At 58.8% G+C, this 12,745-nt stretch overlaps 1 protein-coding gene across 20 annotated transcripts in view; it reads right to left on the minus strand.

The window, feature by feature from the left end:
• TMEM94 (transmembrane protein 94) overlaps positions 1-12,745 on the minus strand; it is a 35,769-nt gene that overhangs the window by 1,317 nt on the left and 21,707 nt on the right. For 7 of the 20 annotated variants that reach the window (XM_025467965.3, XM_049114560.1, XM_049114565.1 and 4 more), the window contains 28 exons: positions 12,336-12,463; positions 11,925-12,061; positions 10,226-10,428; positions 9,702-9,853; positions 9,235-9,337; positions 8,922-9,008; positions 8,535-8,651; positions 8,131-8,187; positions 7,768-7,872; positions 7,462-7,626; positions 7,028-7,237; positions 6,188-6,497; positions 5,733-5,906; positions 5,274-5,376; positions 4,931-5,148; positions 4,014-4,195; positions 3,774-3,924; positions 3,196-3,311; positions 2,978-3,077; positions 2,546-2,654; positions 2,165-2,354; positions 1,857-1,934; positions 1,521-1,606; positions 1,176-1,257; positions 786-934; positions 600-694; positions 396-489; positions 41-211 (listed from right to left, as the gene is read on the minus strand). In XM_025467965.3, coding sequence (XP_025323750.1) covers positions 41-211; positions 396-489; positions 600-694; positions 786-934; positions 1,176-1,257; positions 1,521-1,606; positions 1,857-1,934; positions 2,165-2,354; positions 2,546-2,654; positions 2,978-3,077; positions 3,196-3,311; positions 3,774-3,924; positions 4,014-4,195; positions 4,931-5,148; positions 5,274-5,376; positions 5,733-5,906; positions 6,188-6,497; positions 7,028-7,237; positions 7,462-7,626; positions 7,768-7,872; positions 8,131-8,187; positions 8,535-8,651; positions 8,922-9,008; positions 9,235-9,337; positions 9,702-9,853; positions 10,226-10,428; positions 11,925-12,061; positions 12,336-12,463 — 3,872 coding nt within the window. Of the gene's footprint in view, positions 1-40; positions 212-395; positions 490-599; positions 695-785; positions 935-1,175; positions 1,258-1,520; positions 1,607-1,856; positions 2,017-2,164; positions 2,355-2,545; positions 2,655-2,977; positions 3,078-3,195; positions 3,312-3,773; positions 3,925-4,013; positions 4,196-4,930; positions 5,149-5,273; positions 5,377-5,732; positions 5,907-6,187; positions 6,498-7,027; positions 7,238-7,461; positions 7,627-7,767; positions 7,873-8,130; positions 8,188-8,534; positions 8,652-8,921; positions 9,009-9,234; positions 9,338-9,701; positions 9,854-10,225; positions 10,429-11,924; positions 12,062-12,335; positions 12,464-12,745 lie in introns of those variants that run through there. The other 13 variants (XM_025467966.3, XM_025467963.2, XM_049114558.1 and 10 more) reach the window with 9 other exon arrangements.

Genomic DNA, 12,745 nt, shown 5'->3' on the forward strand with positions numbered 1-12,745 from the left:
AATGCGCCCGACCCCAGAGGGAGGCCCGGCCGTGGCTCACCGAATCTCATGCAGCTTCACGATCTCATTGGTGACCACCACAAGGACCAAGGAGAGGCAGCCCAGGAGCCACGTCAGCAGAGGCACGTCCTCCAGGCCAAAGTGGACTTGGCTGTCCCTGTGCGTCCACAGCTGCAAGTCCACTGCTGTCTGGACCACCTGCCCCAGGAGGCTGCAGGGAGAGGCGGCAGCCCGCATGAGCCTGGGTCTTCTTGCTTCCTTCCCTGCTTTTCTCAGTTCGAGCAGCTAAAGGAAGGCAGTACTCCACCTCTGCCTTAACTCCTGGAAGCAGGACTTCGAAGCACAGTCCTGCCAAAGCCCCCGCCCCTGCCCCCGCCCCGTCCACAGATACTCACACCACAGGCACCGTCATGGCCCACCAGAGGTTTGTCAAGGGGCTCTTTCTCCACAGGGGCTTGGTGCGATGCACATGGGTGATAGAAATGAAGACTGGAGAAAACAGGGTCAGTGGGGGGCATCAGATGTCCTGCCACCACCGGAGGCCCTGCCCACAGGGCACCCCACCAGCCACCTCTGGCCCCTCCCTGGGAGCCCCTCACCTGTGTGCAGGACGATCAGGGCGGCCGTGAGCTTCTGAGCCGTCAGCAGCCCATTGGCAAAATCATCAAACCAGGCCGGAGCTGTGTCAGCATGGCTGCCAAAGCAAGGGGTGGACTCAGCGCCCCCTGGGCCCCAGGAAAGTGGGCAGGCAGAGGTGTAGGTGGAGGGGTAGGGTCAGGACCCACCTGGGCAGCATGATGGAGGAGCAGTTGGTGAGGTTGCGGGCTCGGGAGCTGTCACAGAAGCTCTGCAGCGTGAAGCCAAAGCAGATGAGGCACGAGCTGATGGTGAGGCTGAATTTGAGCAAGAAGCAGAGGAGGAAGTAGTGCTGGGTCTGCAGAAAGAAGGGAGGCCTGTCACTCCCACGGCGGCAGCCCCTCTGGCACCGGGCTCAGCAGCCTCTTCAGGAAACGGGCAGACCCAGGGCAAGAGGATCCTTCTCAGCTCTGTACCACCACCTCCCTTTTGGTTCAGGGGAGTTCTGATGGAAGCCTCTCTCTCCCCGAAGGCTCGGCCCCCTCCACACCCATAGTCCTCAGGAAAAGCCCAGGCTCACAGGACTCCCCGTTGCTTACCTTCTTAGGAATGGACTGAAGGTTCTTTCCTGTGGCCATAGACATGATGGAACTGTGGGGCGGCTTCCCCAACAGAGAGATGCTGAAAAGGATGGACTTGGTGAAGGGTGGTGGCTGTGACCCTCTGTCCCCCGATTCCCACTTGGGAAGAAGCCTTTGGGGAATTTTAGGAATGAGGACAGGTCTGAGGGGAGATGTGACAAGACAAGGGAGAGCGCCCCCACCCCGCCCCAGGGCCTCCTGTGCCAGGGGACATGAGCACTGAGCGGAACCTGGGCTCCTGAGGCTGCTCGGTGACATCCCAGCCCTGCCTGCCTGGATATGGATGGGCAGCATGACCCTCACCTGAGCAGAGGGTAGCAAAAGCAGGACAGCCACAGGATGTCGGTGGTGCTCAGCAGCGGTGGCAGCTGAACCAGGCAAGAGAGGAACTAGACCAGGAAAGCCCAGGAAGCAGGATTAGATTCTGGCAAACTTGCCCCGTGCCCAGATGGCCAGAGGAGCTAGGGCCGCAGGGGCCAGTTCTGCCAATGGGGTCATCTCCTCAAGTCCAGGGGTTCCAGAGGCTAGGGGCCCTCTAGGCTGTGCTGCATCTCCCAGCCTGCCACCTTGGACTTTCAGCCAGCCCTTGAGTGGAGAAGCAGGGAGGGATGGGCAATGCCCATGCAGACCCCACCTCACCTGGATGACCACGAGAGTCAGCTGGCACTGCAGCAGGAAGAGGAAGCACTTGCGAATGCCGTAGGTGGCGTGCCGAGCCTAGGGACCAGGAGGGACAGATTGTGGCCGGGCCTACAGCCGACAAATCTCAGCCCAGAGCCAGATGCCCCAGATGCTCCTGCTAGGAAAGGGTGGGGGCAAATAAAACTGCCTGGGAAAGCCTCTCTTGGAGGGCAGTCAGCCCTTGGGGGCCCAGATAGATCCCGTGTCACCATTCCCCACTCTGCAGGCTCCCCATCCCTGCCCCCTCCACCTGCTTGAGCCCCTACCTGCTCAATGAGCCGGATGATGCTTATGGTCTCCTCCTGGCGAAAGGTCAGGGAGCAGGGCAGGCTGTTGAGCTGCCCTGAGAGCTGGAGGGGAGAAAGGCCATCCGAGGCCTGGGCCATGCTGGTGCTGGTGGCGTAGCCAAAGGTCTCCCAGGAGCAGCGGGATGGGTACAGAGGATCCAGGGCAATGCTGCTCAGTGCAAGGGGAAAGCACACCCATGAGCTACACTCTGTGAAGACCCCACCTCCCGTGGGACTAGGCAAGCACCTGTCGCCTCTCCTCTCATCGTGCCCAGGCCCCTCATTCCCAGCCATAGCATGATCAGCCATGAAATATGCCCCAGCCTCATGCAAGCCCCCAATCTGGGGCATCACCCTGACCTGATGTCACTCTGGAGGAAAAGGCAACTGTTCCTCAGGTTGGCAGAGCTGCCCAGGCAGCAGGTCACCTCCCCATATTCCTGCATGATCTTGATCATCTCACACATGGCTGAGGGGGCAGAGTTGGGGGGCACAAGAGTCAGGCAGGTGGAGCCCTGTGTGAGGCTCTGAGCAGAGACCCACAGGACAACAGAACAGGAAACAGGGGAAGGGAGCCCCTCTTTGGGACAGTCCTCCCCTCATCCCAGAATATGAATGTCAAGTGACTGACAGTCACTTCTGAGCCCTAGAATGGGACACCCACAGTTCCCGCCCCCTATGTTCCCTGGTTCATCCCAGCTCAGGTTTGTTCTGCTCCCAGCATGGTACATCATCTCCTGCGGAGCCGCCAGGTGCCTGGGTCTCCTCGGTCGCCATGGCCACAGTACTCACTCTCAGGGGTACAGTCGGTGAACAGGGGTACTAGCAGGGGCACGTTGTCAATGTTCTGCAGGTGGGGGCGCACCTGGTGGATGCCGCGTGGCAGCTTGGCCTGGAGGAAGCACAGATGTCAGTAGCCTCAGGCTGGGGAGGTGGTCCCTGCCCCCCTTCTCTGGACCAGTCATTGGACTACTTCGGGAGACAAAGGGGTGCAGACCATGCCATCATACCCGGTTGCAGTCCTCCAGGAAGCTGGGGAGGTCGCTGTCCGTAGGCTGGAAGCTAATGAGGTCTGAGTGACCCTCCTCCTCCATTAAGAGGAGTCCTTCCGCATCATCTCGGGACACTGTGGGGATGAAACCCTGTCCTTCACCTTGGAGTCAGCCTTCTTTTTTTTGTTTTTTTTTGTTTGTTTGTTTTTTTAATATTTTATTTATTCATGAGAGACACAGAGAAAGAGGCAGAGACACAGGCAGAAGGAGAAGCGGGCTCCCTATGGGGAGCCCGATGTGGGACTCAATCCCAGGACCCTGGGATCATGCCCTGAGCTGAAGTAAGATGCTCAATCACTGAGCCACCCAGGTGTCCCTGGAGTCAGCCTTCTAAGGGCTGTTCCTTGCCCGGAAGAAAGCAAAGAACCTTCTGCTTCCGGGTCTCCTCTCTTCCACTGTCAACTGTTGTTACCACAGGGAGACCAGAGCCATTTTTCAAGGGAATGTACTTATTAGGAGGGATCAATGGAGGCTCTTTCTAGCTATACCTCTAAAGAAGGGGAGCCATCCACAACCCCCTTGACCCCACCGCAAACCTGTGCCATTACCCTGATTCAGGTCATCATGCAGGGAGCCGGCATGGCTAGGGCTGGAAGGGGGGATCTCAGAGCCAGGCATGTCACCATTGGGCGTGAGGGAGATGTGACAGTTCCAGCCTGTCTCCAGGCCCATCTTTTCTGCAAACACCTGCAAAAGGCAGATGGCAACGAACAGATGGTCCCATGCACCCATGGGCGAAAGGGTCGGTGGAGGCAGAGGGGGATGTCTCTCCCCACCTTGCTTTTGAGCTCGTCCTCCAAAGAGAAGTAGACAAAGCGGATGCAGGCATTGACCAGCCCGTCGATGAGGCGCACAATGTCCAGCCGGGCCTGGTACTGAGAGGACACCATGCCCATGAAGATCTGGCCACTCAGGGCCTGCATGCAGTCTTCCTTCTCCAGCACCTCCCCGATCCCTTCTTCAGGTAGGCATGAGGCACAAAGCCCGGCCGGGACACCCAGGAACCAGCAGATTCCAGGAGGCAGCCCAGGCCACACACACAGATGCCACACCCAAGTCAATGAGCATGTGGGCCCCGGGGGACCACACACAGCCACGCGCGCACAAACACACAGCCAAGACGCACAAAGGAACCAACAGACACAGGAGAAAAGACAATGAAAGGTACTCATCAGTCAGGTGATGATGCTAAGAAGTAACAATAGAGCCCAGCCCTGGTCCAGGGCTAGCGGGCTGCCCTCACTCTCAGCAATGGCCTCAATTCATGGTCTTTTGGGCCATAAGACCATGTGAGTCTGTCTGTTGGGTGGAATGAGGAGGGGTGGAATGGGGAGGGGTAGAATGGGGAGGGGTGGGGTGGTTCTGAGTCCCTCTGTCCCAGCAGGTTTGTAACCAGGCCTTTTATCTGATCAAATAAGGCTAACGTTCTATAAATACAGCTGCTTTATAACTTTCAGAGATAGCTCTTTGCTATCCCATCAGAGGGTCACGAGAAACCGGTGAGAAGGGCAGAGCAGGCACCTAATTACCCATGAGAAGGCTAAGGGACTCGTCCACGTTGCCAGACAACAGGTGCCATCTTGATGCTCCAGGGCCAGTGCTATGCCCACCGTTCCTTCTACTATGACGGATTCTGTGGCCCTCCAGAAGCCCTCCCCTGTAGGGCCCCCAACGGGACAGGCGTGCACAATACCGTCAGAGCTCCAGCTGTTGCGGCGCGTGCTCAGCTTGAGGGGGATGGTGCTGGGCAGCTCACACATGGTGAAGATGCTGCTCTGGCCAGGCGCCTGCACCAGCTCGATGCACTTGCCATTGAGCTGAGAGGACAGGGCACAGCTCATGGGCTTATAGGCGAAGGCAGAGCAGTAACCAGACAGGCAGGCTCGCTGGTAAAAATCCAGCACTTTCTTTCTACCAGAGAAGCAGGGAAGAAGTGAGGCGAGGGGTCCTGAGATGCCCCCAGGCCTGTGAGCCAGGCAAGCAGACGGCCAGGGCCGTGTGCCACCAGCACGAGGGGTGCTTGCTTCCTCACCCACCTGTCAGAACCGGAAAGCGGATAGATGTCCGCCCCATCCCAGAAGTCTGTACAGGCCTCTAAGACCACGTCGGCTGTGCCATGAGACAGCATCTGTTCTGTGCCTGGGGTGGGGAGGGGGAGGACGAGGCCGAATGTTAGTGCCTGCCACTGCTGCCTCTCACTCCCGCCTCAGCTACCACCCTGCTGTCCTCGAGAAGGGTGCCAGGGAGCCCCTGGGGAATAGAATGTCCCAGGTCTATGTGGGCTTGCCACCCTTCAGACGGTCCCCAACCCCTGTGGCCACCACCATCCCAGCACCAGTCCCGAAATCCAATCCCTGCCACATCTGAGGAAGACTAGGAAGCAGTCTAGGGCTCATCTGCCCAGGGCCCCCTAAAAAGGGACACCTAAAAGCAGCCCCGCCCTGCCAAGCTCCAGGAAAGTCTGGCCTAATGCCGGCCAAGTGCGGAAGGCTCACTCGTGGTGGTGTCCTTGATGAAGAGACTAATCATATGGCTGAGGGGGGGACGCCGCTTGGTGACACAGGAGAGCCTCCCCAGTGAGGTCTCCTTCACCATCTCAGCACTGGGGAGGCGGTAGAGTGCAAGGTGGTTCTCCTGCTTGAAGAGCTCCTTGGCCCCGGGGGTGAAGCCTGCAGGGGGAGAGATGCCAACTTGGAGTGTCTGGGGGGAAGTGCACAGCACCTGGACCTCCCTCTCTTGCAGGGACAGACAACCCCAGTCAGGCTGGGCTGGTTCCCTCCCCCTATTCATCCCACCATTGGCTATGTCCCCAGACTAGGAAGCACTGTGGAACAGCGCCCAGTTAAAGGGGGTGGTCAGAAGCTGAAAGGGCTGACAGTGCGCTTCACGGGCACCAGCCTGCTTGGGGTCAGTGGCGGGCACAGCATGGCCCCCCATCCTGCCAGCGTACCTATGAGTCGGGCGAGCTCGCAGAGGCCCCAGGGCACATGCACAGGCAGGACGGCGCTGTGGCTCTCCTGTAGGGCGATGTTGCACAGATGGTCCGAGAACCGGCACAGACGCTCAGTGACGCTGGCGTTACACAGGTTCAGCAGCACGTTGAGACCCAGGGGCTTCAGGGAGGTGAGGTGGAGCTGCCAGTTGGAGTCATCGAACTGGATGCAGGAGGGGTTCTGCTGGTCCTGTGACAGGCTCAGCATCTCCAAGTGGTAGTCACACACAAAGTCTTCTGCTTCATAGGGCTCGCCCTCCAGCCCAGGCTGGGTGTCAGGGAAATGTGGCAGGTGGGGAGGGGAGCCTCAGACTGGGAAGGTTCCGGGGTGGCCCCGGGAGAAGGCACCCCCTTCCCAGTGAGCAGCATGCTCATGCCCACGCTCTCCTCATCCCTCCCCCAAATCCTCTCCCTGTCCTTGGTGGACTTTGGCTTCTCCTAGGATCGATGCCCAGCAATGGTGGTACCTAAGAAAAGGATGCCCAGAGCAAGGAGGGAACAACAAAAGATCTCTTTCAGACGGGGTTGGGAGTGTATTTTAGAGGGAGCCACCAGCTTTCTGTATTTAGGTTATGACGAGAAGGAAGGGCCTTGCCCCAACCAGTTACCACCTGTAAGACCCAGAAAGGGAGAAAGGGCCTACTTCTGGAAGGGCCCCAGGCCCTGGATGAGGCCTCAGGAGGCCAAGCCTGGAGGCCTGAGCATGGAGGCCACGACATCTCAGGATGGGCTGCACCCCTTGGCCCCTGCGGCGGGGAGGCCAGGACACCCTGTGCCTGCTCTCCCCTTTCCTCTCACCTTGCCAGGCTCTTCTTCACCGCCCTCCGTGTCCCTGCTGAAGCTCACATTGGAGCCAGATGGGTGTTTGTTGCGGCCATGTGCTTTGTGGTGAGAGTAGAATTCAGGGGGCTTGGGACCGTCACCAGGCCAGTCGCCACGTTCCTGCTCATTGGAAAGGTGCAGGGTAGTGTTCAGGGAACCGGCCAGGAGGGCATCTCGCTCGTGGGGCTGAGGAGAACAAGGAACACAGGCCTCGGACCAGGGTCCCGCTGGCTGCCATGGACCGGGGAGACGGGGCAGGTATGTCCTCTCCCTGCCTGCTGTGGTGGCTCTGCCTGAACTGCCCAGAAGCAGATCCTAACTGTGCCTGAGCCTTTCTTCTCCCTCCTAGCCTTGCCCTCCCTGAGGCCACTGGCCGGGCCCAGAGCTGGGTCCCCGGGAGCCGGCCGTACCTCCTCCTCTACCTCGGGATGGCAGAAGGAGCGGGTGGACAGGTCATCTGTTAGGTCCTCATGGCTGCTGTGTGGGGGCTCCACTTTCCCACTAAAGAACAGCACAGTCTCTGGGCTGGGGTTGGGCCATGACAGGATCCCCTGTTTGTCCACACAGCACAGGACCTGGAGGGAGAGATGGGGATCGGAAAGAGCGCTTGGCATCCTCCAACCCATCAGGGTCCACTCCAGTGGCAGACAGGCACCCAGACACAGCCAGGCAGCAGGCCAGCTGAGGCGGGGGTCCTCCCTCAGGGCCCCCCTCACCGTGACGGAGCCCAAGCTGTGCAGCAGGCTGGAGCTATGGCTCAGAGTCGGTGATGTCCCTTGGATCACCCGCAGGAAGTGGCCCCAAATGCATCGTAGCATTTCCTGGTGGGAGAGACAAAGTCCATGTTATTTCCCTAGAGATAGCCTCTGGGGCCACCAGAGGAAACTGTCGGGGACACCAGGAAGTTAGGGTGGAGAGGCATTTGTCTGGGCAGAGCACATTGCCCACATGAGACAGGAGGCTCCAAGGCCATGGGGTAGGGGAGGAGCCCCAGGGTTCCAGAAGGGGCAGCCAGCTTGAGGGAGCTCAGGCTGGTGGCTCTGGAGGCCTGGGGCAGACGGTGTCCCAGGTGAGTGTACCTGAGAGGAGACGGCTTCTGTATAGCTGCTGAGAGTATCCTCTGAGAACTTGGCCAGCTGTGCAGAGAAGAGGGCGCCAGCTCAGGGAGGCACCCTCACATAGGCCTCCAAGATGCAAGGGTGGGTGCCCCACCCCCGCAAGGCTCCTGACGCCTTTGGTTTAAGGACACCTGGGCAGTCCCCGAACCCCCGCATCTGAATGCCAGGATGGATGCTTGCCTGCCTCCCAGGGCCTGGCCTGGGAGCCCTTCCACATGGAGAGTTGCCCAGGGCTTGCTCCTGTACTGGGCCCAGAGTGGCGCTGGACCTCTGTACCTGTTCACTGGGGCACAGCCAACACCTTCTTTTTGCTCCTGATTTTTGTTCTTTTTGTACTGTCCCCAAGATGCCTTGGAAGAACCTACCAGGGAGCTGGGAGAGGCCTTGCTCATCTGGGCCAGGACTCGAGCTTCTCCACAGGCGGTTGCCAGAACCCAGAGGACTGGAAAGAGCAGGGGAAGGATGGGCAGGACGCCATTCACCTGAGAAAGCACAAACCACACTGAAGGCACCCAAAGAGCTGCTGGCCTGGGAAGAGGGAGGGACAGAAGGGCTTCCCCAGCCCTAAAGCCATCCCCTTAATAGAATGGGACAACTTTCCAGAATGGGAAGAGAAGGGAAGCAAGCATTCCTAAGCTGGAGCTGGAGGGACCCCTGGGCTACAGACAGGGAGGGACAGCCAGGGCATCATGAGGGGACCCAGCCTCCAAGGAAAGAGCAAAGCACAGCAGAGGGAGAAGGGCGGAGGTTACCTGTAGCTGGAGGAGGGTGTACTGCCAGGATGTGACGCCAGGGGCATTCAGCATGAAGCGCAGGGCATTGGTGATAAGGAAGCCAGCCTTTGGGAACAGCAGAAGTGCAGCCCTATTAGCTCCCCACCCAGAGAAGGACCTAGGCTCTAAGGCTCCCTTTCCTCTGCCCACTCACACCCACCCCCCAACCCCAGCACTGGCCATCTCACTCTGGACCACCCCCATCTTCCCTCACACGCTCACCTGAATCTGGCCCTGAGGCTCCCCCATTTCCTGGCCCTCTCCCCTGCCCCGCGAGGCCCGCCTCACGCACCAGGACCACAGGCACGGCGTAGTGCAACATCACCGACTGCACCGTGAACCTCTCGTTGTCCAGGGCAGTGACTGGGCGGGACAGGGCCATGTCCAGGCACCATCTGCAGAAAGGGGTGACCCTTTAGTTGGGCAAGCTCTTAGCGGGGGAGGCCAGAAACACGCACGTGCACTGGGCATCGCTGAGTCAGGCAATCTCTCCTATTCCCGGCCCCCAGCAAGTGGCCCCTGAGAGAGGGGTCTGGAGCAGCCTCCTGAGCTGTCCCCTCAGAGTTCCCACAGGGAAAGGAACAATCACCCAGTCTAGTAATTTTCATGAGATGCTAAAATGAAGAACCCACAGAGGTGCCTACCCTAAAGGGGCCTCAGTAGAAACCAGGCTATCTCCTTGTCACCCTGCCCTCGGTTCATGGAGGCACTCGGGAAGAGCACCCAGGGGCCAGAAGGAAGGCAGGGCAGCGACCCTACCTGATATTGTCAATCACTGGGGTCTCGAGGACGCGGAACAACCGGTGCTGCTGGGGGTTCTGTGGCCCTTTCTTTACTTCTCCCCGGGGGGAAGGGGGTGGAGAAAAAGGAGGAAACAGGTCTCCTGGCTCTAAGACGATGTGTTCATCATCCTACCAGAGAGTAAGGGGAGGAGGGTGAGGGCAATGAACAGGTTCAATCGGAAGCCACTCTCTCTTGACAATTCCAGCCAACTGGGGACATCTCATTGGGTTTGAGACCATCAGTTAGCACAGAGTCAGCTGGTGGGGTGCAGGGTGGGAGGGGGTTGCTGTGGAACTAGATTCCTAGCAGCTTAAAGGTCAGAGAAAAGAAAGAACAGGACAAGGAGAAAGACATTCCAGATCTTCTCCATTCTTCCAGAGCTCTGGCCAAGGAGCCTGTGTGCTGGCCAGGAAGCTTCAGGATTTAGCCCTGGGACCCTCCCCCATTGCCTGTAGATGCTCCCACAGCATTTTCAGGGAAGGAGAAAAGCCTCGAGCTACCTTGATCCCCCTCAGAGAGGCAAATGATTCCTGGCCAGGCCTCAGGGCTATGATGTCTCCTTCTACTAACAGGCTAACTGGCAGGTTGACCAGATGTCCATCTCTGTAGGCCCAGTGCAGAGACCAGGATGGCGCAAAGGGCATGTGGAGGTCTGGGTACATGGCGTCGGGCCACTTGATCTCCTTGCCATCCCTGAGTGCATCTGAGGAGAAGGGAAAAAAGGAAACCATCTCACCCACAGCTCCACACATCAGCCATGCAGCACACACCATGAAGCTCTGTGTGCTTTCCTTCCTTCCCCAGAAGGCTTGCAGCAACCCGCACCATTCATCCCAACACCACCCCTCTCTCAAGGTCACCTCCCTGTGAAGCCTTCCCCACCGGGCCAGCCCAGGCACCGCTACCTCCTCTGAACACCTGAAGCTCATATTCTTTGTACCCTCATTCCATTCAAACACATTTCACAAGCGCTGCTGAGGGCTTTGAGGGGGTGCAAAGGTCAAAGGTAAAGATGATACAACCCCTGCCCTCGAGGAGCCGCAACCGAAAAGAGAGATGTATGTGGGCAGATAATACACATCAAGGCAAACACATGCTCAGAGCGTTAGGAAAGAGCCCGGAGCTGCAGGAGATAGCTGATGCGATCAGAGGCGGCTTCGAGGGGAAAGGGAGCACTTAGGATGGGTCTTGAAGGATGGGCAGGATCCGACAGCTGGAGCTGAGGGAGGGAGAAGCACGCCAGATGGGGACAGCAGGGCAAAGGCACAGAAGCAGGGAAGTCTGTGCAGTGGCTTTAGCACCAGGGAGGAGTTTTGGGGTGAGGATGATGGCAAGAGAACAATCTGGAGAGGGAGGCTGGAGGCTGATTCAGAGGTTCTGGGCTGCTTTGATGAGCAAGAGGGAGCCATTGATGGTTACGAGCAAGAGACTAGGCTCTCGGAAAGCAGGGCCCATCTTTCTTGGTCACTGTTATACTTTCCCATGCCTGGCACGTGGCTACAACTAACTGATCGTTTCAGAATGAAGCAACCCCTTCTCACCCTAGCTGCCCGGTCGGGTTAGAGAAAGGTCTCAGACACTGAGTGTTTCTCTTATGAGACCACAGGCCCTTGGAAAGCAGGAGCCACCATCTCTCAGAAGAGCCTATTTTTCCCAATCCATAGCTGGGGCTTAATAACCACCACCTGAACCAAAGGACAAGCAGAAATCTGACTGAGCAACTCCCTTCTTCAGGAACACAGCTGCTCCGTTGGGGCTCCCGGTTCCGGGCACCCAACCCTGACTCTTGTGGGTTTTAGACTTCTCTGGCCCATCTTCCTACCTGCTGGCCCCACACCACCAGACAGGACAGCCTTGGAAGAGAAAATCTCAACTGTCCTCCTGCCGAGAGAAGGTCTTCTCTGTTAGCCTCCCATCATTAGTGAGCCTGCAAGCTGACCAGGCCTCCGTCAGCCACCCTGCATGCCACACTCGGGCCACTGGCTGCATAGGCCTAGCTGTCCCTGCTCTCACTGTCCTTGCTCAAAAGAGGGCAGGGCAGCCTCCTAATGCTCTTGGTGCCAAGAGCCCCCAGAACACTGACCATTGGCAACGCCATTGTGCTGGGCTCCAGGCTGGGACTCAGGAGGAGAGCTTGTAGGGCTGACACACATCATAGGGTACCTTTTCCCACCCACCATGCTTGGCCCTTGGCCTCACCTTGGATTTGGTCAATGATCCCTCGGAGCCTCCGCTCTACCTCCTTACGCTTCAGCCGATCTTGCCGCCCAATGAGGAGGAGGTTGAGAAGCAGCAAGAGGAACAGTGCTGAGGCATTCACCAGCTCCACCCCATGGCTGGTGGAAAGAGGTGTGGGGGTAGTAGCAGGGAGAGGGGCTCCCCGACCCAGCTGACCAGAGGCACCCCACCCCAGTCCCTTTTGAGAAGAGTGTCTTGCTTGGGTGCTGATGGCAGCCAGCAGGGAACTGAGAACCCCTCACCACTCAGGAACCCACTGTGACTGTGTGTGTGTGTGGGGGGGGTCAGTCCCCGTGGGGCGTTCCCAGGCGGGAGGCTGAGGCAGGAGGGGTGGACCAGCACCCCCAGGATGAGAGGCAGGAGGAAGGTTACCTGCCTGCTGGCTGGCTCCCATGACAGCCAAGCAGCAGCAGCACAGCCAGCAGCATGAGTGAGGCTCCAGGCCAGTGGAAGCAGGAGCAGCGGTTACTGTGGTGCAGGAAGCTGCTTCTCCACAGCTCCTGCGGAGGGGCAGTGGGGAGTGAGGGGCCCGTGGAAGGAGCTGGGAGGCAGCATCCTGCTGGAATCTGGCCGCCTTCCTCCCACACCCGCCTGGCCTGGCCCAGGGCTGCCTCTGTCTTTTCGCTTTGCTCTCGGCTGGGGTCCAGCTGCTTGGGCTCCTGCAGCAAGTGGGGCCAGGACATCACTCCCCAGGCAGCCCCAGCTTCCTTCTGATTTTTATAGGGAAGCTTCAGTGGGGTCACACCACGCAGCATGAGCACAGCTTCCGGGCCTGTGCTTGG

Source organism: Canis lupus, chromosome 9 (assembly GCF_003254725.2).
Source record: "Canis lupus dingo isolate Sandy chromosome 9, ASM325472v2, whole genome shotgun sequence".
NCBI classification, from domain to species: domain Eukaryota; kingdom Metazoa; phylum Chordata; class Mammalia; order Carnivora; family Canidae; genus Canis; species Canis lupus.